Source organism: Pezoporus wallicus, unplaced genomic scaffold, assembly GCF_028554395.1.
Source record: "Pezoporus wallicus isolate ANWC-B61680 ecotype Strahan unplaced genomic scaffold, APGP_CSIRO_Pwel_v1 contig_11693, whole genome shotgun sequence".
In the NCBI taxonomy this organism is placed as follows: Eukaryota; Metazoa; Chordata; class Aves; order Psittaciformes; family Psittacidae; genus Pezoporus; species Pezoporus wallicus.
The window spans coordinates 485,127-508,732 of NW_026642504.1; the positions used below are offsets into that span (position 1 = coordinate 485,127).

The following is a 23,606-nucleotide window of genomic DNA, read 5'->3' on the forward strand; positions in this document are numbered from 1 at the left end:
GGTAGACACTTTGGGTAGACACTTATTGGTAATTCCCAAAGGCAGAGATCTCCCCATGTTTCCAGTGACTTGTCCCAGGGTTCCTCTGGTCAAGGAGCTTTTCCCTATGTTCAACATGAACCTCCTGAGCTATGATTTATGGCCATTCCTCTTTGTTATACTAAGTCTCAAAGGTTCAAGCCAAGAGATGTTTTAGGTCAATCTCATATAAATTACCCTCCCATTCAGTCCTGTCTTTGGCTAAAGCATCATTCAGAAAGGCAACCGGTTTTGACTTGGCACATGAAGGGATAGAGGGCCCATCGAGTCCTTGTGCACGAGTGTGTGTAACATTGGCTTTTTCCCAATGACATCAGTGATTTTTTCCTAAGGAAGTGCAGTAGACTTTGCCTGTCTGGGCACCAGTAAAACATTTGATTTGGAAAACTACTGGTAAAGCTGAAAGGCTGCCCAGGAACTGCCTAAATGGGAGAGTACTCCCACCCGCATGGGGAATCGGGAGGCTGGTCTGAGGTCAGTGAGAAGCAGTCTCATAGTTCTTGGTGGTTCAAAATCTGGTAGAGTATTTCTTGTGCAGAAAACGGACACAAACATTGTTAGGACAGAGGAGGACCGTGATACCATCAGGGAGATGCTGAGAGGTGGAAAAGCAGAGATGTTGAGCTGTGGAGCTGTCTCCCACATGGAGGGAGCCAGGCGAGCCTGTTTATCTGTGTGACAGAGCAAGGAATGTGTCCATTCCTAAGGTCCCTTAAATCATAGAATCATAGAATAGTTAGGGTTGGAAAGGACCTTAAGATCATCAAGTTCCAACCCCCCCATGTTTCTTCTGTTGGGGACTTCACTGGATGTATTTCTGTGACTATTTGGCTGGCTCCTAGGCTCCAAAGCCTCCTGAGACCTTGACATCCTCATGGCTGCGTCTGTTATCCAGCATTTACAGCTAGACCTTACCCTGCACGTGGACCCACATAACCATCCTGGCTCTGCAGCCCTTCTCCTCTCCCTTTTCGCTTTCCTTCAGCCACAGCTCCCATCACTGAAACCCGATGGCTGCAGCTTGACATTTGCTGCCCTCCTCCTGTTGCTTGGTGGCCCAGCCTCTTGCTTTCCCTGCATCTCCCTGGCTTGCAGCACTGCGGCGAGTGCCCAGGAGGGACCCAGCCGTGTCCAAGTCCCTTCTCTGCTCACCGGAGACCATCTGCAGCCAGGGTTCCCAGATGGCAGGAGTTTTGCCAGCTGCTGGCTCTTTACCACTCCTCTTCATGCAGTTGGGGGATGTTGGCAGAGCAGGGTACGGGTTGCACTGCTAGAGCCTCTCTAGCAGATGCCCTGCTCTGCCTGCTGCTGGCTCCGTGGGCTTTTCCCCCTGCTGATTCCCAGGCTTCCCTGTTGCATAAATCACTCTGTGAGTTTGAGGATCGTTTTTCCCACACCTGCCTGGAGCTTCAGAAACCTGTTCCAATTGATCTGGAGCTGGTTTTGGGCAGAAAACAAAAGGGCATCCGTGATGAATGGGGTGGCAAGGTCCTTCTGGTGAACCCTTCCCTTCTCCCCACAGCGTGCTGCCGTCCCTGCTGCTGAGAGTTGATGGAGGGGCTCAAGGAGCTTACCTTCTGCTTACGTGTTCAAGAGGGGTGATTTCTCTTCCCTGCTGCACTTGGCACACGCAGCCTGCAGTGCTGATTGCTTTGCTTGCTCACAAGGCACCGAGTGCCAGCATCAGGCAGGTGGAGATGCTGGAGGCAGGTAGGCAAGGCTGCAGAGATAGGGGGAGCCAGTGTCAGGGTCACAGTGCTTGGACAGCTGAGCATACACGGCTCAGTGATGCGTTTATGTGGGCCATAATAGATGATTGTAGCAAACCAGGTTTAACACAACCCAGGTTTAACACACCCACGGGGCTGGTTGTGCCTTGGTCCATCCAGGAGTCACTGTGATTTAGTAGTCCTGTCTATGTGTAAAATGATGTCTTCATCTGATGGGGTTCAGGCAGGAGTATCCTCAACATGCCTGTCTGGCTGCAGCCTGGTGCATGTTCATCACAGCCACTGGCAAGTGTGCAGGAGCCTGCTGCATTGGTAGGGCTGGGCAGTAAATGCTCTTTCCAGATACCCTCCGATGCTTCCAAACTTGCCCTCCACAAAAAGGAAGACCAGCCTGGTGGAGTCCTCCGTGAAAGATCAAAAGAACAAGTTCAGCCTTAGATTAGCCAGACTCAGTGGGTCCAAGGGGATGCTCTGCATTAGGTGTCGTTTTGCTGATGACATTGCCTTGATCTGCAGCACATGAGGTTTCCATGGGGAGGGGGAAGCAGGAGGTGGGGAGGACCTCGGTGCTGAGTAACCCCAGACCCGCTCTGGTGGCGGGATGCTGGGATCCTTTGGAGCATCTCCTCTCAGTGCTGAGTAAAAAGCCCTGCCTCCTCCATGGGCAGGATGGCAGCATGCAGATGAAGGCTGCAAACTCAACTAAACAAAGAGCATAAAGACAGCCAAAAGCCTTCATCTGCCTGGCCCAAGTCACTGGGCTTGTGACATGAGGACCTGCTTTAAAGGCTGTAATCTACAGCAAAGCCTTTGCTGATTCCAATGGGGCAGGAGCCAGGGTCAGCTTTGGACTGCATTGCCATGGTTCTAAGATTTTCCAGCCTTCGTCATCACAAACTCAAGGGGCTGGAGACTGGGCCTGCTGGGGACTCTTCCAGACACTCGACGCACACAAGCAGTGTGATGGGGCCACCTTGCCAGGAGGCTCGGAAGCAAAAACCTCACAGGCTGTGAGATCCCGGGGTTCTAGAGCTCTGTGAAGCCCAGTGCTTTTGCTGCTTTGAGGGTGAATGTGAAGGGCTCCAGCGCTGCCATCCCTGGGATGTTGGGTGGCTTTCCTCAGCTTCTGCCAGAGGTAATGATTTCAAAAGGATGCAGCTCCTGAACAAGCCATCACAAGGGAGGGCATTGGGAAATAAATTGGGTGAGCAAATGTTTTAATAGTCCAAGCAATGGTGAACCCTTTTGGCAGGAGAGTCACACACACAGGAGTGCTGATGGAGGAGCCTCTGGAGGTCTCCAGCCCAACCTCCCATGCAGAGCACAGTCACGGGTGTTGCTGTTGAGGACAAAGGAAGAGCTTCCCTTCCTCGCTTCCTCATCCAGGTATTCCTTACTGTGATGCTTTCAGTGCTCATGGTCGATGAAAGCATCTCCAGTTCAAACCCATTCCCCAGGAGGGCTTGTGGTGTGAAAGCCTGCGATGCTTAAATGACAGGAGAGTGCTTAACCTGGAGAAGTCAAAAACGGAGGTTTAACCAAAGAAGTCAGTTTTCAGTTCAATATTAGATGCAGCTGGACTTTGAGCTGAGTAAGAGCAAGAAGAACTGGGGCTTTGAGTGATTGGACCTGGACTGGGGACAGCTAGACCATTGAACAGTGACAGTCAGCTTCTGGGGCTTGTGTGGGACTGGGATGCCTTGGGACAAGGAGGGAGGGCTGATGTGGGTTATGGGGTCCTTGGGTAACGTCCTGGGACAAGGCACCCAGGTCTGTGGGGAAGGGCAGAGTGAGTTTTCCTGGCTTCCTACTCTGCCCATGCTTGAGAAACAGAGGCCATCTAAGCCCCATGTGCCTATTTCACCTGCTTGCAGCCTTGCATGGGGGCCCTGTGTGCTCCTGCCAGTTCAAACAATGGGGTTTGGGCTCTGCTGGAGCCTGGATTCCAGCCTAAATGTCTCCAGGCCCTGTGGCTTCAAGGTCAGGGAAGCCCTTGCTCCATGAGTGATCACAGCACTTATCCTTTGGTCTTTCAGGAGTGAGCTGCTGGGGTTGTGCAGAGCTTGAAGTGCAGAAGGAGCTCTGGGACCTGCTGGGTGCCCTGTTCTGAGGGGTGCCCCACTCTGGTACCATGTGGGATGCTGTTCCCATGTTATTGCCATGCGTTGGAGCTACCTGAGTGACCAGTGAGGCTGCATCCCTGGAGGTGGGAGAGAAGTTTGCCCACTACCCTAAGGCTTCCCAAGTCCTTCTCTTCACCATGTTTGCAAGGCGCTTGCAACCATCCACTGCCAGATTCTCTGTCAGCAACTTTCTGCCCCACATCTCCCCATTTACTGCCCTGTCCCATGGCCTCTGGACAAGCTGGTGCCTTGCAACATCATGGTGCATTTCCCTGCCACTCTGTCTTCAGCTGGGGGTCATGCAGTTAATCCTGACCCCAGATCACAGCCGCTTCTGCATGTGGGTAATTGAAAATGCCAGAATTCCCTGCTGACTCCCCTATAATAATAAAAGCAGCTCCCGGTGCAGTAACCTGACACTCCGGGATCTGTCAGGAGGGCTCCGAGGAGATGCTGGAAAACTCCCAGCTGTTCACCTCTTTTTTTGTGTCCCCTGGGTAGTTTCAAAGTGTTGCTGGGGAGAGGCCCCAGGCCAGCTTGGCTTTGCTTTCTCTGTCCTGAGTGGTTTCCAGAGCAAATGTTGACTCTGTCTGACATGACATGGGTTAGTGGTATTAAAGTGATCAGAGATAGGGGGTTTGCTGCCTGTAACCTAACTCTTCCAGCTAAGCCAGCAGAGGAGTGGAGGCGCTTTGATTGTACCAGGATCTGACCCGCTGGTAGGCAAGGAGTGAAAGGCTGAGCCTTGCAAGACTGGCAGATGAAGGAGGCAGGGGGTTAGGGGCAAAACAGGGGATGGATTGCAGCTGGTAGCATTTCAAATGGTATAAAGACCATGAAAGAGAAGCAGCAGGAAGATCCTGGTGTCCCCCAGCAGGTGTCCCATGGAACGAGACAGGGATTGATGCAGAAGATGCTGCCTGGGGAGTCCCAACACCCTGGGCTGCTCCCTGTAGTGTTGCTCTGTCTGATGGTAGTGTCTTGTCCAGTTTTATCCCCTTTAGTCCAGCTTCCCAGCCTGAGCAGTGTGAGCATCCACAGCTTCACAGCAGCACCAAGGGTATAGAGGTTCTGGAGTAGCCCTGAAGTGCTGTGGGCATTATCTGGTGTGTAGGTAGAGGGGGGCTTGTTTCAACAGCATCCCATCACTGGGAGTGAGACCTACTAAAAGCCAGTGGCAGCAGTCCCTGGCAGTTGTGGTGGCCGAAGATCAGGACCTGACATGGAAAATTTGCCTCTAATATCAAAGCTTATTAGAAATAGGATGCTTGTAGCCCTGATAGGTCCCTTGGGATGGGATGACCCAGCATGCATAAGGGACCAGACAATGTCACAGGATGTCAGATTATGTTGCTCGATGTCTGTGAGGAAGATGCCTGCTTGTTCTCCTGTTAAGTGATTCCTTATAGACTCTTATGTCTTTATTCTTGGTCTCTCTGTACGGAGGAGGTAGAAGTGGTATAGGAGGTCACCATAGGATATTGAAGAAACAGGGCTAGGAGAAAGGTAACAGCTCCCAGATGGATGCTCTTTCAATAGAAGAGGAAGGTGCCCCAGCAGATGTCCTGAGGGCTCCTGGTCTGGTTTGGCCAGATGGAGAAAACCTGGTGTCGTGGGTATAGGTTGGGGAGGGAAACACTCGATCTTCCGAAGAACACCTCTAAATGGTACAACTCGGGGAGGAAAATTGGCCTATTTATTTCCCATTCACCCAATACATTGTGTGATGCCCCCTTGCTGCTTTGTGTCAGCTTTATTGTAACGAATTGCCCTAAGCTTTACATAGCAATTTTACTAATTGCTCTGATTTCAGATGCATCCAGGGCCTCTCGCCCTGCTCCCAGCACGACGCAGGCTTATAGGGAATGCAGAAGTGTCCTGGGTCCTGAGGCATTTGTTCCAACCCTGCCTCAGCAGTGAAGTGCACAGAGTGAAGGAAGCAGCAGTTCCCTTGGTCCTTCACAGAGAGGGAACAGCAGCTCTGCACAAGCTGGCTGAGGACTGGGCTGAGTCAGAGAAGCATCCTGTTGGACACAGAGGAATAGCAAACCTGAGTGAGGAGGTGGATGCTGTCTCTGGAGCCGAAAGAGGTGGTTACTGGTTACTGCCATCAGTTTTGAGGTTTATACAGAAAACTGGGAAAGGTTCAGAAGAGAGTCATCGGGTTGATCTGTGGGCTGCTAAATCCGTGAAGCACACAAGAAACTCAGATAACAGAGGACAAGGAAATACTTTCATGATCTTCCAATTCTTCTATGAGGACAAAAGTCCGTTTCTAAACTTCCAGCGCTTGGAAGCTGAAGCCCGTCCGTTTCAACCTGAAAATAATAGGTGCATTTTAGAACAGGGCCAGTAACTGCAAGGCAAACCTCGCAAGAAGCACAGCGGGCTCATCGTAACATGAGGTGCTCAGAGAAATCAGGATGTCTGTCTATAACACATGCACAGGGTCACCCCGAGCGTTTCAGCTGTGGTTCCAATCGCCTGCAAAAGTGACCTGTCCTTGTGCTGTCTCATCAAGCTGCCCTGGGTCTTGCAGTCGCTGTGACCTTCTTGCAGGTATTGCCTGAAAGTGTCTTGTTTCTTTGGAAAACTCAGATTTCCTTCTTGTCTTCTCGCCTTTCCTTATTTCCCTTCATCTTTTCTACCATTTTCAACAGGCTCTGCTGTTAAGACCTGAAGGTGGGGTACATCTGGATCCCCATCCTTCCCAAGTGCTTCCAGTAGCTGAGTTCAGGCAGCTCCTTGCACTGTGTGGGCTGCAGAAAAGCCAGTTTGACACCCCCATGGATTCATCCCCATGAGCAGAGAAGTCTGCTCAGCTCCTGGTGCTTTAAGGTGAAGTGCTGAAGTCCCAAGCTCGAGCCTAGACAAGGCTGATTTTGAAATGATTCTGCAAGCGAGCTGGGCTGGAAACCTCCAGAGGTCAAATCTGACCTAAATCTTTCTGTGATTTTATTTATGGTGCATTTCCCCTATGTCTGTGATAGCGAGAGCAGTCACTGAGAAGATGCAATGGTGGAGGTTCCTGCCTATCCAGAGACACTCCTTTGCCCCAGGTAGAAGAGAAGTGCTGAAGTTGCTGTAGTCACTCATCCCATTTGCCTCCTCCCCAACAGGCCATGTATTTGCCTCATTAAGGCTCATCAGATGAGCCCCACCTCATCTATTTGGTTCTCTCTTTTCTAAGCCAGATGAGGGCAGGTTCACCGTGTTCCACAGCTACCTACATGGGCTGTGGCTGGTCACAAATGATTCACACGATGCTCTAGCTGTTATCTTCTGTAGCTTCCTCAGCATGGAGGAAGCAGGAGATGCCTTGCAGAAGCCTTGTGCTCCCAGGCTGGCACACAGTGCATGGAAGTGGCAGAAAAGCATCCCAGGGTCCTTGCTCCTACCCGGAGGGACCCAAAGATGTTCCTCCAGCTGCAGGGCCAGCCATGGAACCTGTGTCTCAATCATGGAATGTTGCCACATCCCACTTCTGTGGTGGGACAGGTTTGGGGGTATGCAGCCCTTGTCCTGGAGCAGCCTGTATGAGTGTGGGATGGGTTCCCAGAGCATGTGCAGCTCAGATGTGCCAGAGAGACCATGGGCTGTGTACTCAGTCCCCATCCCGTGCTGCAGGACGATGTGTATGTAGCTTGGTCACATCTTCCTTCCAAGGCCTTTCTCCACAGGGAGAAATACTTGTCTTGGAGATAGCAGATGTCCTATGAAATGTGTTGTCAAGGAAGCAGCAAGGTCTGGCAAGAGCTCACAGGCTCCAGAATTGTTACTTCTGTTTTATCTGAACACCAGTGTGCAAAACTAATGCCAGGAGTTTACAAGGTGGGCCCTGTAGCAGTGGGACCAGGATATAAGGGATAAGGGGTGGTGTGCGATGATGGAGAGTTTCAGACTGGTGGGTAACAGGGTTTGGCTTAGCCAGAAGCGGATGGAAGGATTGGAGTTCAGGAGGAGGTAAGGCGCTGGTCTCAGGATCTGTTGGAATCAGAGGATGGTTTGGGTCAGAAGGTACCTGTAAAGATACCTTCCTGCCATGGACAGGGATGTTTTTCGTTAGAGCAGGTTGCTGCAAGGCCTGTCCATCCTGACCTTGGATACTTCCCGTGATGGAAGTTCTCTGCACTTACTTTTAATGAGTGTTGGACAAACCTCATGATCAACACTTTGCTGAGGCTAGCCTGCATTGCACCTTCCTTCAAGAGTGGGGCAACCCAAGGAGATGAGGGAAACGGTGCAGCAGTGCCGTGGCAGATTTTGCTTTACCATATCCAGCCCTTACTCCCCTTGGCACACAGGCGTTGAACATCCTGAGTGCTACAGTGCTCTGAATCCAGAAACCCAGTCGTGAAGAGGCAGATGGATGGCTTCTGTTGGTAGACTTTGAGAGCAGTTGCTCAGCTGTAATTCATTACAGCAATGTGCAAGAACATGCTGCAGCCACACTGGTCCAAGTAGCACAGTCCTACCGCTGCTGTGTCTGCAGCCCTCAGCTGGCACACTTTCTGTCGCTGCTCATAGTGCCAAAGGAAACCAGACTGGAGACGGGTAATTGATGCTTTGCTTTGTGTGCCGCTCTTCCAAACTGTTTCTCAGAGCTGTCAAATGAGTTGTTCTTCCATGAAATATTGAAAGGGTCGGACCTGGTAAGAGCCCTTCTGAGTGCAAGCCTCTCTGCATCCATTTATAACTAGGCCTGGCATGCAAGTGATGGGGAAGCGTTTTTGCTACCGCGTTCCATTTCTGTCCCATCCCAGAGGCTTGCCCTCTGCCCCGAAGCTGCTGAAGCAGTGAGTCTGTGCTGGCAGATGTGCCAGGGCTAAGGCTGTGCTGGAGCTAGCACTCTCCAAGGCTGGGCTGGTGATGTGTGATGTCTGGGATGAGCTCTGGACTGACATCCGTGCAGGCTGCACTGGCTCTGCTGTCCGCAGGCTGGGCACGGGGTGGGCAAGGACCCATGCTCTGCTCTCAGAGTGAAGAGAGGGCAGCGCAGGCACCTCCGTGTTCCAACCCCTCCAGCAAAGGGGCTGTAGGCAGATACGTGCAGTGCTGAAGCATCTCTGCTGTCAGTGGTTGAGCCAGCCCAGGTTAAAAGCAGTCCAGGCTGCTTGCTGACCTGCCGCAGTGCGCAGCAGGCAGGAACAGAGCTGGTCAGAGCCTCCCAGGGAGCTGGCAGCCCCATGCTGAGGTCCTGCCACATGGGCTTGTCAGCACAGCTCCCTGGAGGAGCGTTTTCCCATGGCGTGGTCCCAGGCGAGGCTGCACTGCTGCGACCTGCATGAAGCCATGCAGGCAGCACAGGGCAGTGACGGGGTGGACGTCTGCCCGTGCTGCTGGAAGGTCTCGTTGTGCGCAGTGGGACGAGTGGCATGTGTGGGTGTGCTGTTTCCAGGGCAGGCTGGCGAGGCGGGTGGCTCACCATTGTCAGTGTGTCAGGTCAGGTTTGCGTTGCCTGCTCAGGCTGCTCTGTGCACCTCCCCTGAGTGGCATGTGCAGCCTGCAGAGCCAGCACGCCCAGGCGGAGAGGAGCTGCTTGCTTCCTGCATTGCCTGCGCCTTAGAAAGCTTCTCTATGCAAATGTCAGAGTACAAAACCCCTATTTCCCCAAGGCAAGCACGGAGGATTGCACGTTGCTGGGCTGGTAGTGCTTTTTCCAGGGGAATAAGGTCGTGTTTGCTCCAACCCTGGCCTCGCTTTGCCTGGGAATGGTGTGTTTTCCTGCCTGAAACACTGTCTGTGTGTTGTCTAATTACAAACTCTTCCCGTGCAGTAGAAGCATTTTGTCCTCCCCTAGTTGCTCTCTGCAAACAGCAGCAGCCAGGATCCCCTGACCCCTGACCAGCCCTGCCACTGCTGGAAGCAAATTGATTAGCTTCAAGCATCAGTAATACACCTGCCTTCCTCCAGCCAAGGGATGCAGCAGGCATCTGACTGAGGCCTCTCTCTTGATCTCTCTTCCAGCTCCTTCAGCTGTGTCCATCATGCACCAGGTCAGCCGCACCGTGGACAGCATTACCCTCTCATGGTCTCAGCCTGACCAACCCAATGGAGTCATCCTGGATTATGAGCTGCAATATTATGAGAAGGTACTGCGGGACCTTGGCTGGGGTCAGGGACACGTTTTTGGGAGAGGAGGTGGTGCAAAGCTTCCTGTAAGGGTGTAACACCGGCTACAGCAGTTGGTTGCTCAGTAGGTTACCTCTCTTGCTGCAGTTGGCCATGTAGGTGGCAGTGGCTGTCAAGCTTTTGGTGGTTCCAATGACTCTGTGGAGGTACTGCAGGTGTGGAAAAGCTGCTGGTCTTTAGGAGGAGTTTCCTCCGTCACCTTTCCAGTGCTTGTGGACCCATTGCAGGGAGAGCTCAGTAGCCAGGGTCCAAGCTCTATTTTTAACCTTTCCCCTACTGGGGCATTAGTGGGGAATTGGGATGGTTGGTAGGGAGCATCAGGTCCCCGGCTGGACCACGTTAGCTGAGTGTCCAGTCTTCGAGGTGCAGTGTAATTCTGTCTTTCTGTGTATTTACACCAAAGGTAAGTTTGGCATCTGTGTGCAGCCTGAACCCAGATGTTGTACCAGGGAGAAGCCGCCCCATGCTCCTATGGAGGGTACATAGTGCACTACAGAGTCAGGGGAGGCTGATGTGAAGGAGGTCTACAGCTGTGGCTCTTTCATCCCCAAGGAACATGCTCCTTCTGCATCCTCCTTGCCCATGCAAGCAGAGGGACTGTGAGCCAAGGCAGTGCATGTCTGTCCCATGGGGCTGGAGTTGCATGGCTGCTGAGAGACCTAATGGCCATGGTCCCAGGACCTGCCAAGCTCTGCCATGCTGGTGAGCTTCATCCCTGCTACCCAGGGGATGTGGGGAGCAGGTGATTTCTCCTTCCAGGATTCTGCCCCCTTACACAAGAGCTTATAAACTACACATTAAAAATTGCAAACTAACTAATTAAAAAGCTGTATGATTAAATGGAACTGAAAATATTTTTCCCAGCAGTTGCCAGAAGAAATGATTAATCCCCCCCCACTGCCTGCCTGTGACCTATTTTCTCGTCACCAAGAGCCAGAGGGAGAATGGGGAGGGGGGGGGAGCTTCTTTGTAGGCTGTTAAATAGGTCCTGACCTATATCACATAAATCACAACCATTTATTTGACCCTTGGAAATGATCCCAGAATATGTGGCAAGGTAACAAGACAGATCTGGTCTTTTCCCCATGGACGCTCAGCGTAGGGACAGAAGATCTCAGGGAGTTCATTCTCCTCCTCTTACTTTCTCTTAATCTCTTCCCCGTTTTCTTTCTTTCCCCTCCCCTCTGTTTTCTGGGAGAGGCTGTAAATAAATGGAGCTTTTATCTAAAGGGGAAGCTTCTGCTCGTGGCCAGTCTTCACAAGGGACCGCAAGGTGAGCATCTGCTTGCCCCATTGCCAGAGCTTAGGGCACAGCATGTCCCTGATGGCAGGGACAAGTGGCCCAAGCCACACTCGGGCAATGCTTTTCTTGGCATCAAGCTCTCAGGTGGAGCACTAGCCCCAGCGGAGGGGACAAGGCAAGCAACCCCATGTGCTGGTGCTGAGGCGCTCTGTCCCAGTATTTCATAGAATCATAGAATGGTTTGGGGTGGAAGGGACCTTAAAAGGTCACCCAGTTCCAACCCCACTGCAATGAGCAGGGGCATCAACTTGACCAGCTTGCTCAGAACCCTGTCCAGCCCGATCTTGAATGTTTCCAGGGATGGGACCAGACATCCACAACCTCTCTGGGCAAACTATACCAGTCTTTCACCACTCCCATTGTAAAGACTTCTTCCTTATATCTAGTCTGAATCTACCCTTCTTCAGTTTAAAACTGTTACTCCTTGTCCTATTGCTACAGGCCCTAATAAAAAGTCTGTCCCCATCTTTCTTTTAAGCCTCCTTTAAGTATTGAAAGGCTACAGTGAGGTCTCCGCATTCTCTTCTCCAGGCTGAAAAGCCCCAGCTCACTCAGACTTTCCTCATAGAAGACGTTCACCAGCCTTCTCATGGCCTTATCATAGAATCATGGTAGCTTTCCTGCAGTCCCAGGGGCCACACTGCTTCTGTCAGGGGCTCAGTTTTCTTGTGAGAGGCATCCAGACACTCTTTAACGCAATGCAATTGATCAGATTCCTGGCTGGGAGAACAAATGCTTTGGAGATCTCCACCCAAGTGGTGTTCTCCATCAGTCAGGAAACTCTGGACCCCGTGGATCTACCCCTAAAGCGGCTGGCAGTACCCTGTTACCACATCTGAGCATCCCTCTTGAATGCACACAGTCCCGTAGGGGCTGAAATTCAGATGTATGTGATGATTTGGCACGCAGCCTTGGACTAGCTTTGGTCGTGTGGCTCTGTTTGCTTCAGGAACCACAGCAAAGTGCTGCTGTGCAGATGCACAGAGGAGCTGCCTGCCAAATTCAGTCGGTTGACGTTTTCCTTTGGCTTCATGTATGGATTTATTGATTGATTTTGGATGATAAAGCATGACTTTTTAGAAACACTTTTTGCTGATTCTTTGGGCCTTTCACAGACTGTGTTGCAAGGAACTCTATTGATCAGACTTCGGTTCCAGCTTAAATTTGACTCAGGGGAAGGGGAAGCAGACGAGGACTCAAAAGCAAAGGAAATACAAGGGAATAAGAAGTGTGTTATTTTGAATTAGGATTTCCAAATTAAAACCAAAATCAGCAGGAAAAACAAAAAGAAACCCCCCCAAAAAGTCAACCCAACAAACCTGTGCAAAACCCAACAGCTTGGACTTGGACTCTAAACTGCCTGGGATGCCCTTGACCCACTGCAGAAGCCCTAGGGGTGGAAGGGGAAAAGTGTTTGAAGTGAACGCAGAGGTTGCTGGAGAGCTGATGGCTGAGCTGTATGCCAAGGGAAAAGAATAGGTTTGATGAGGGAAGGTGGAGAGCTGTAAATGCTTGTTTATTTGTGGTCTGGGATTAAAGGAGAGCAGAGTCACGAGCACACGTTCCTCAGACAGACAGACATCCATTTCCCAAGTCATAAACCATCTTGTAAGCATGCCCATTCATTGCATTCAATTTAAAGTCGTCCAAGAGCAGGGATGAGGTCCCCTCGAACAGTTGGACAAATGATTTTAAGACAATTGGGTTGTTTGTGCCATCCAAGGGCCTGGGAGGATTCATGCAAGCCCCTGAGCACTAAAAGCTGTAAACATGTCCTGACCTATTTCCCTCTTAGTCTTCCTGGGAAAGGTCCAAAGGACTGCTGAGGCCTGATCAGGCACACAAGGCAATCAAGTTTCCTGTGTGTTCATCTTTGCTTGATCTTTCTTGGTTTTTCTCTGCACTTGAGCTTTTCACTGCCATTAGTCTAATTCCCAAACACCCCAGTGATACCTGGGCACCTTCAGTGCCAGCTCCAGGTGGATAAAGCTGGCTTTTTAGTTTTTTTTAGGAGAAAAAACTGTTCCTGAACCTGTTAATAGTGGAGGTCTCCGAGGTGTTTTCAGAGGTGCTCCTCATTACCCTGCAGAGTGATGTGCCATCAGTGTTTCTGAGCCTCCAAGTTTGACTGCACATTTGACTACACGTTGTGTTGGGATAAACGCATTCCTGGCAGACCACTCTCTTACCAGCCATCCACACCAGAGCCCTGCTCAATCAAAAGCTTAATACAAGAAGAAATTAACTCCATGAATGTTGCCTTTCAGCTGCTTTGCAGCTGTGAGGAGAATAGTCTGCTCGACCCCAGGTCATGGGTATAATCCATCTCACAAATGCCAGTGCATTTGCAGTTCTGTTCCAGCAGGATGTCTAATTGAGAAAGCACCGAGCTCTCCCAGGAACATAAGGAGAACATTGGTTCAACGTGGTCTGCTGTATGGAGCCCCACAGTGAATGACTGTTCTTTGTGGGCCTCTTGTGTTGCTGGTACCACGGCTTCTGGCTGTGCAGATCCTCTGAGTGAAGGTACCAGTGCTGTTCTCACAAGGGAATGAACGTGAAAGCAAAATCTCCAGATGGCTAAGCAGAAAAGAAAGGAGACCAGCAGGCCCCAAAGGCAAACGCCACCATTTATGGGGGAGGAAGACAACTTCTGACTCACCCTGTGCTCCATCAGTTGAGGAGGCTGAGGACGCAGCCCAGGCAAAGGGTGTGCAAAGCTTGGTGCAGAGCCTCCACTGACTCCTCCTTCACTGTGCCTGCAGGCAGCCAAAGCAGCACAAGAGAGCAGCATCCTGCGTGACTTGTACCATCGTGTGATGAAACCTTGGTTCATCACAAGGTGGGACCTTCTGCCTCGTCACCGCTTTGACACCCTCTGTCCTTGAGGAGTCCTTGCAGGAGTTAGTGAGGAGGAGGGAATGCTTTGCTCCCCATGGGGAGTTTCATTCTGCTCTAACGTTAGCACAGGACAAGAAGAAATCCCTCTGTGCCCTCCCCATGGAGTGTCACATCCTCAGTCCTGCTTGATGCCATTGCACAAACTGTGTGTCTGCCTCCTTTCTGCCAGTCCCTGCCTACTTCCCATGAGGTTACCTCACCTCACTAGTCACCCTGTATGGAGTGGCAGCTCTTGGGCTCGCTGAGCCCTTTACAGTGCCTGAAGTGAGCAGATTTCAGAGATTTGCCTGTAACCTTGCCAGCGCAGATTCTGAGCTGTCAGCTGCTGAGCTCTTCCACCCAGTGATCCTGCCAAGGCAGCCTGACCTGCCAGATCAGAGGTGCTACCAGAGAGGTTGAGCGCTTTCAACATAGCTACACACGTTTGATTCGAAACCTGGTGCCTGTGCCTGTTCTATGGGAGCTCGTCCTCGCAGCTTGGCTTTCCTAAGATGTCTCTGTTTCCCAGAAACCACGCTGTTTGCATATATTGCTGCTTTGAGCTGGCTTTCGGGGCTTCATGGCTGCCAAGCATCTGCCCACATAGCCCTGACCACATTCAGCACCCTCTTTCATCCTCTGTTGACCTGTTTCTCCATGTCCCCGGAGGGGCAGGGGCTGTCTGATCTCTTGTACCGTGGCTTGCCCAAGGAGACCCTGCCCATCCACTAGTGCTTCTGGATGTTCAGCTAAAAGGGCATAATTACTAAGGATCCATCATCTACACAAGTGCAATGCCATCTATACCGTTATGATGGGGCTGCTCAAATTTGGAGGTAGTCTCATTGTCGCTTTTAAATACGCTGTTTGGCTGCCCAGCTTTGGAAACCTGGCGTGGTCCCTGGTGAAGCAGTCACTGGGCAGGGGTACTGCAAACCAGTGAGTGAAGCAGGCTGTAACAGTTCTTTTTCTCCTTCTTAGTAGCTGGTGCAGGGCTGTGTTTGGCCTTTACTCTGAGAACAGTGCTGATAACACACCGATGTTGTAGCTGTTGCTCAGTAACGCTTACCCTGATCAAGGACTTTTTCAGCCTCATGCTCTGCCAGTGAGGAGGGACACAAGAAGCCAGGAGGAAGCAGAGCCAGGACACCAGACCCCAACTAGCCATAGGGGTATTCCATACCAGAGCGCGTCATGCCCAGGAGAGAAACTGGGGGCAGTCACCCAGAAGGCCCAGATCACTGCTTGGGTCAGGCTGGGTATCGGTCGGTGGGTGGTGAGCAATTGTATTGTGCTTCGCTTGTGTTTGTGGAGGTTTTTTTCCTTTCCCCTTTTAGTTTTATATTCTCTCCCCTTGTTATTTCCTTTATCATTATTATTAGTAGTAGTAGCAGTTTTATATTATACTTTTTATATTATACTTTGGTTATTGGGCTGTTCTTATCTCAACCTGTGGGGTTTACATTCTTTCGATTCTCCTCCCCATCCCACCTGGGACATGGGGAAAAGGGGGGAGTGAGTGAGTGTCTGCATAGTTCTGAGGTGGTGGCTGGGCTTAAACCATGACACAGGCCCAGGTAGCAGTACTTCTCTTGAGGTCCAAAACCCTATGTTCAGGTGGGCTTCAGCTCCAGCACAGGCAAAAGGAGGTGGAGAAGAGCGAATGGAGAGGCTACCAGAGCTGGATCAGTCACAGGAGGAGGAAGTGAGGAAGAAGGACAGTGCTAAGAGGAAGTGGGTACAGAAGAGGGAAGCAGTTCCCATCCCCATTGAGCTTAAGGCTCGGAGAAATGACCTGAGTTTTCTATCTAACATCTTCATCCAAGCCTTTCCTGAGAGCTGATAGCCCAGGGACATCCGTACTCACATTCCTCTTTCTATGTCTTCCTGACAGGATGCAGGCTTAGAGAAATAACCTGTTTGTTCAGGCCCATGCTCTCCTCATGGTTGTTTCTCCATCCATGCTGCCCTGGTCTCCTGCCCTTCCTCCTTCTAGAAGTGCAGGATCTCATTCTCCACTTACTTTCCTGATGACAGATTTGTGTTTTCTTGGCAGGATCTGAGCGAGTTAAACTCAACAACAGTGAAGAGCCCCACCAACACTGTGGCAGTGCAAAACCTCAAAGCTGGCACCATCTACGTCTTCCAAGTGCGGGCACGTACTGTGGCTGGGTATGGCCGGTATAGTGGCAAGATGTATTTCCAGACTATGACTGAAGGTGAGCCTTCACATGCCTTTATATAAAGATGACACAGGGTTTAGAGAGACTTGAGGAAGGTGGAGGTGCACTGGTAGCAGTGCTGGTCCCCCTGCTGTTGCTTCAAGGGTGCATGGGGACATGTCGACTCAGTTGGGTTTAGAGGAGACAAGGTTTGTGATCTTCACGTGCACAGCTGTCAATGACAAATGCAGACCCAAGTCTTTATTTTCGGAATTTCTGCTGCTAAATCAAGCAGGCCAAGCCAGTTTTCTGGCCCTGAGGCCAAGGAGCAAGGCACAGCTTGCATCCATGGGACTAAAATTGCCACTCAAAAGGGATACTTCCATCCAGCCTTTGTACTGGGGCATTTCCCCAGTCACAGCCAACCTGAGCCATGCCTGGGATAGCACTACAGGTCCAGGACCAAAACCATGCCAGGAAACCCATTAGCAAGAGCCATGCAAATGTGGACATGGCTCAGGGATGGGCTCTGACCTTAGAATCATAGAATAGGTAGGGTTGGAAAGGACCTTAAGATCATCCGGTTCCACCCCCCCTGCCATGGGCAGGGACAGCTCACACTACACCATGTCACCCAAGACTCCATCCAGCCTTGCCCTGATTACTGCCAGAGATGGAGCATTTCTTTGGGCAACCTTTGCCAGTGCCTCACCACCCTCACAGTAAAGAACTTCTCCCTTATATCTAACTTGAACTGGGATTGCCCTGACCTTGCACTTGGCTTGGTGGAACTTCATGAGGTTGTCATTGGCCCACTTGTCAAGCATATCCAGGTCCCTCTGGCTGGCATTCCTTCACTCCAGCATATCAACCGAGCCACACAGCTTGGTGTCATCAGCAAACTTGCTGAGGGTGCATCAGTCCCACTGTCCCTGTCACTGACAAAGATGTTGAACAAGATCAGTCCCAACACCGATCCCTGAGGGACACCACTCGTTACTGGTCTCCAGTTGGACATTGATCCATTGACCACAACTCTTTTGCGTGTGGCCATCCAGCCAATTCTATATCCGAGTGGTCCATCCATCAGATTGATGTCTCTCCAGTTTAGGATGTCATTGAGACCTTGGTGAACTTGTTAGTCTCCTGTGCCCCAGTAACCCCTTCCTTCTTCCTTGCTTGCCAGCTGAATACCAGACCAGTGTCCAGGAGAAACTGCCACTCATCATCGGCTCCTCTGCGGCAGGACTGGTGTTCCTCATTGCTGTGGTCGTCATCATTATTGTATGCAACAGGTAGGTCAGTCTGAGCCCATGACTGGGGCTGGGGCTGTACAAGGGGGTGGTGACTGGAGGCAGGGAGGGGGAGAATGGGGATTGGAAGATGAAGAGGGGAAGATGCCCCTGCAGTGCATCTTCATCCCCAGTGGAGCCGTGCTGGTGCTCAGGACTCCCTTTCTTTCCAGAAGACGGGGCTTTGAGCGTGCAGACTCTGAGTACACCGACAAGCTGCAGCACTATACCAGTGGCCACAGTACGTACTGCGGCCCCCCGCCAGGCCTGGGGGTCCGCTCTCTCTTCGGTTTGTGTTCCTGTTCACTCATCCCTTGCAGCATGTGGGGAGCGCTCAGGCCACCTAGCCAGGCTGGCGTGTGCATGGGTAGATGGGAGGACCTGTGCTATCTAGATCACCCACCAGCCCCCTATGATCTAGATCCCTCTCCAGACCTGGGTGTTGTTGTGTGCCATCCGTGCAGCGAACGTGTGTGCATGCCCTGTGAATCCCTGTGACATCCAACACGCACCCCTGCAGCTGCTGGCACCACACCTTGTCTTGCTATGCTGACTCCTGAGCTTTGCCCAGCTTGTGGGCAGCAGTGAAGACCCCTTTCTCAACCTACTCACCTCCTGCAGAGCACTGTCCTATGCAGGAACCCACATACCTCGTGGTGCTTTTGCTAGAGCCCACCCCAGTGCTTCCAGAATCCTAGTAGATACATCTCTATATAGGTATCTAATGCAACACATAACACGGCCTCTCTTGCATCCTCCTTCCAACACCCCTGCGTACTGCAAGGCACATCTGCTTTCACATCCTGCCTCACCCCAGTGCATACTTAATTCCTCTTAGTGCTGCATGCCCTCTGAAATGCCTTTCTCCTCCCTCATCTGTCACTGCAATCCTGCTTTGTCCAAATCTCAGTCGTTGTTTACATCGTGTTATACTTGCAGCTTCAGGATTTCTGAATACCACGTTCCTGTACAGACCTGGGCCTTCTTTAGGGGATGGAAAACATCAGTAGTGTTTCAGCACAGGACTCACTGTTGCTTCTGCATTTACCTGAGGCAGAGCACTGAGGCTGCCAGAGCAGCACCGTGCTGGCTGCATTGCTGTAACTTACCAGGAGAAATGACACTCAAGAAAGATGATGGAAATGCAGCTCTCAGTTGTTTGTGAGCCCGTGCTGCATGTGTAAACATACATTCACGCTTTCTCCTGGGGTCTGGTACGTAACACGACAACTTCAGGCTGTGATGGCATTAATAGCTGTGCCTTCACGACTGTTGGAACAGGCACAATGCCACCGGATGCAGATGAACTGATAATGGGCCTGGGGTGCCTTTTAGCCACATCCTCACTCAAGAAGCCAGTCCAAGGCACGGTGCCTGCTCGGCTCCCCAGCAGCGATAGCTGCGGAGAGGCTACAGCTTATGGTTAGCAAATTGCCAAGGTGCATGGAGCCTGTAAGCGTTGCAGGAACTACCCTGAATCGTATGCATGGAGCCAGGAGTTGTGCCTCTGGTTGTGTTGCGCTCCTTATTTTAGTGAGCTGTGAGCTCTGCTTTTGGGGCAAGCCCGAGGCCAGGCAAAGAAGTATAGAAAGGGGAGAACTGCAAGCAGGAGCGGTGTCATGGTGTAGGTAGTGTGCAACGTGGCATCAGCAGTCCAGCCTCACCAGATCCCATGGTTATTGCCTTGCACATAAGCATATCACTGTGTCTTCTGGTCTGCCTAGCAGGAAGAGCTTGGGTTTTGCAGTTTCCCTAGCATCCCCTACAGCTTGTCTTGGCAATTTTGAGGCTACAGAAGGGACCCAAACCTCAGGCAGGGTAAACTATCAGGAGAACAGGGCCAGACTGTCCCTCCTGTCTTGAGTGCTAAGCCCAGGTCTTCTCCACTTTCCCATGCCGCCAATGGGATGATGTGATGAGGTGGAAGCAGCATGCAGAGGAGGCCAGTGGGGCAGAGCTGCAGTCTCTACAAATGGTCCTCTTGCAGTGCTGCAGCATGATGAGTGTGGTGTGGCATTGGTGTGCCTGTGCATCACCTCCTGAAAGCAAATGCTCCTCTTGCTTTTCCTCTGCGTCTGCTAAAGCCAAATCCTGCTGCAGAGGATGTGTGGTTCTCTATGGTCAGTTTGAAGTCCTAGCTAATCACGTAGCCCTCCACTGCCCTACAATGACTTACAGGCCACTGTTCATTACAATCCAGCTTTAACAGTCCTGTGCAAACATGGCTCTGCATGTTTTCTCTCAAACTGCCTTGCTGTGTCTGCTTCATGCCCTTCATGATGTGATTTGCTGGGGTAAAAAAATCCCCCCACACCAATAGGTTTCTCTTTTCCTCGATGACAGCCGTCAGTCATTCCATTTGCATCTGTCTGTCTGACTCTCTCCCTCACCTTTATGCAGTGACTCCAGGGATGAAGATTTATATCGATCCGTTCACCTACGAAGATCCCAATGAGGCCGTCAGGGAATTTGCAAAAGAAATCGATATCTCTTGTGTCAAAATTGAGCAGGTGATTGGGGCAGGTAGGTGAACTGGGAATGGCTGCCTGGCCCTCAGCAGCAGTCTCCTTTGCGGTGTCAGGCTTCTGTGAGGATTTAGCCTTACATGTACTGGGAAGCCAATAATGTGTTGCACTTAGCCCCAGCCTGGACTAGCAGGAGTAAGGTGGTTCAGTACTGGAAGAGCAAGTACATCTCCTCACTAGAGACAAGGAGTTCCTGTGTGCATATAGTCCCACGTGCAGTGCTCCTCACCAGTGATGAATCCACCTGAAGGGAGGCCTTTGGTGTGGAGCAAGGGAGGAAGCACAGATGGGATGGTGGGTGGTGAGCTCAGGGGCATGCAGGGAGCATGGTCCCTCAGGGAGAAAGGCAGAGATGTGGGAGGCTGCCAAGTCCAACGTGTTTCCCTCTCCGCAGGGGAGTTTGGTGAGGTGTGCAGTGGGCATCTCAAGCTTCCTGGTAAAAGAGAGATCTTTGTGGCCATCAAGACCCTGAAGTCTGGTTACACAGAGAAGCAGAGACGGGACTTCTTGAGCGAAGCCAGCATCATGGGGCAGTTTGACCACCCCAATGTCATCCACCTGGAGGGAGTAGTGACCAAGAGCTCCCCGGTCATGATCATTACTGAGTTCATGGAGAACGGCTCACTGGACTCCTTCTTACGGGTATGAGATCCCAGGTGCATGTAGCTCCAGAGATTATGTTGGACCAGAGGAGGACTGGAGGGGAAGGGTCCTTTCCTTGTGCCAATATAGCAGTGCCCTTCACTACCCAGCATTTGTTGTCACTGGGGCAGCTGCTGCATAGTCCAGAGGTCTGTGTTTTGGCAACAGAAGTGGAGGTGGCACCGAGGCTGTCATCTGTTAAGTGTGTCTGCTCATACCAGCAAAAGGCTGTGCCTACCTGTACACATGCCCACAGATGCCTGTACGAACTCTGCCTCTGTGGACATGGAAAGACGGTCTGACATAGCTTTAACACAGCAGGACTTCACCTCCAGCTGCTCTGTCTAAATATTTACACGTCTGAGTTTGAAATGGAGAATTCACTGTGTTGAAGGGAGAAAACCTAGGAATAGGTAACCCCTTCCGAGCCCTCCTGTGCAAGGTCTGGCACGTCTGCCACCTTTGGATAACAGCAGCCAGCGCAGTGATGCCCATAGGGTGTGAGAGTGACTTCCAGCCCTCTTTCTTTGCGAAGGAGCTTTGGTACATGTGGAATGGATGTGTATTGACATGCAGTGTAGAAAGAGGCTACCGGTTGTTTGCCTGACCATGCCAGGCTGTGCATTTTCTCCTCTCATGTGGACTCTTTCCCTCTTTTCCCCTAAGCAAAACGATGGGCAGTTCACAGTGATCCAGCTGGTGGGCATGCTGCGGGGCATCGCCGCAGGCATGAAGTACCTGGCCGATATGAACTACGTGCACCGGGACCTGGCTGCCCGCAACATCCTGGTGAACAGCAACCTGGTCTGCAAAGTGTCTGACTTTGGGCTCTCTCGGTTTCTGGAGGATGACACCTCTGATCCTACCTACACCAGTGCACTGGTAAAGCTGCTCTTCGTGAGGGGGAGGGATGGGTGGTGAAGGAAGGAGTCAGGGAAAGGGGAAGATCCCTTCCCTTTGACATTTGTCAGCAATGGAAATGAGGTGGCAGATGGGAAAGGCCAATGAAATGAATCAAGGAAGGTTTTCTCTTGCCAAGTCCTGTCCAGTTGTCCTGTGGCTGTTGATGGGCCCTATTCCTGTGGATAACTGGGTCTTCTTCCAAGCATGTCTGCAAACATCGACATGTCCTTGATAAGGCTTTTAGTTGGGATGGTGCATTATAACCACCCAGCGTGGCCCAGATGGGAGTGCTCCGATAGGTTTGCACAGGACTGTTAAGGCTGGAGTGTAATGAATATTGGCCCATAAGTCATTGTCGGGGCAGGGGAGAAATCCATGCATTTCTTCTTAGCCATGTTTGAAATCTGCTGCTTGTCAGGAGCTCTGTTAATACTATACCTGATGGGGAAGACAGCGTGGTTGGTATGGAGTGCTTGGTCTCCCCTTCTTGTGAAAACCAAACGATTTTGTCTGAGGTTTGTGGCTTTGAGGAGATTAAGGAGCATTATCTTGTTCTAGCATGTACAGGGTCTGAGTCCTATTAAGTCCTAGAAGACCCTTAGTAAGGCATGGTAGTTATTCACTGAGAAAATACAATGTTCCTTAATCTTCTCAGAGCCACAAGACACAGGTTTGCTTATTTTTCAGCAGAGGGGAAGATTTTTTTCCCTTCAGAAAGTCTCTTGAATTGTGAATGCCTCAAGTCCAAAGTTCTTAGTGGAAAATCACAAGGCTACAAGGCCTTAAGCAGAGCATTGTCCTGTGGCCCCATGCTGTGTGTGTCACTCTTGAGCGCTTCAGTGCGTAGCTCCTCTATGGGAGTGGAGAGTACTGATTTCTCCAGAGCTGCTGTTGCCCAGCAGGACAGCAGAGACCCCACAGCCTACCCGGTCCATCTCATCTCCACCAGTGATCAAGCATGCCATGCTAAAGATGGTCACTCCACCCTTCGTTTTTGTCACTAAAGACCTTACCAGCACAGAAGGCGTTTTGTCCTTCTGAAGACTGCTATAGGGGTAGGCAGGTGGAAGGAGCTGGGCTTGTTTAATGCTATGAAGAGGAGGTTGAGAGGGAGCCTGTACGTGACCTGCAGTACTTGAAAGGCAGTTACGAAGGAGACAGAGCCAAACTCTTTGCAGTGGTACAAGATGGTGCAATAAGGAGCAATTGACAAAACCATAGCTTGAGAGGTTCAAGGTGAGTAACAGAAAAAGCTTCTTCCCCAAGAGGCTGGTGCAGCCTTGAGATGGGTCACCAGACAAGTGAGGGGAATCATCATCCTTGATGGTTTTGTGGCCTTGGCTAGACAAACCACAGACACCCTGATGCAGTGTTAGGGTTAGTCCTGGGGCAGTTTTGGACAGTTGTCTTTTCCAATTACTCTTGCTCTTTCTGTTACTATCCTGTTCTTTTCTCCTGCAGGGTGGGAAGATCCCAATACGATGGACAGCACCTGAGGCAATTCAGTACCGAAAATTCACCTCGGCCAGCGATGTGTGGAGCTATGGAATAGTCATGTGGGAGGTGATGTCGTATGGCGAGCGGCCTTACTGGGATATGACCAATCAAGATGTGAGTTGTTAAGAAACAAGGAGCAGAAACACTGAAATTGGAAGCAATGCAAGGCCAAAGCGTGGCTACAGCTAGACCCAGCCTGTGGCATGTCCACAACCTTCTCTGTCATGGGAGATGTGTCCAAGGTCAACGCCTTTGGAAGAAGTAATGGGGATAACTTTGGCTTTTGTGCTGCCGTGGCAGAGGTTAGGGACTGTACAACACCCAGTGCAATAGGACAGGGTTAATGGGAGCACCCTCAGGGATGGTAGACATGCTCAG

At 51.2% G+C, this 23,606-nt stretch overlaps 1 protein-coding gene across 4 annotated transcripts in view; it reads left to right on the forward strand.

The window, feature by feature from the left end:
- EPHB2 (EPH receptor B2) overlaps nucleotides 1–23,606 on the forward strand; it is a 105,613-nt gene that overhangs the window by 75,720 nt on the left and 6,287 nt on the right. Inside the window, exons 6-13 of one of the 4 annotated variants that reach the window (XM_057430790.1) lie at nucleotides 9,860–9,984; nucleotides 16,264–16,426; nucleotides 17,556–17,664; nucleotides 17,835–17,950; nucleotides 20,062–20,184; nucleotides 20,581–20,828; nucleotides 21,495–21,710; nucleotides 23,193–23,342. In XM_057430790.1, the coding sequence (XP_057286773.1) occupies nucleotides 9,860–9,984; nucleotides 16,264–16,426; nucleotides 17,556–17,664; nucleotides 17,835–17,950; nucleotides 20,062–20,184; nucleotides 20,581–20,828; nucleotides 21,495–21,710; nucleotides 23,193–23,342 (1,250 nt within the window). The remainder of the gene's footprint in view (nucleotides 1–9,859; nucleotides 9,985–16,263; nucleotides 16,427–17,555; nucleotides 17,665–17,834; nucleotides 17,951–20,061; nucleotides 20,185–20,580; nucleotides 20,829–21,494; nucleotides 21,711–23,192; nucleotides 23,343–23,606) is intronic. The other 3 variants (XM_057430792.1, XM_057430791.1, XM_057430794.1) reach the window with 3 other exon arrangements.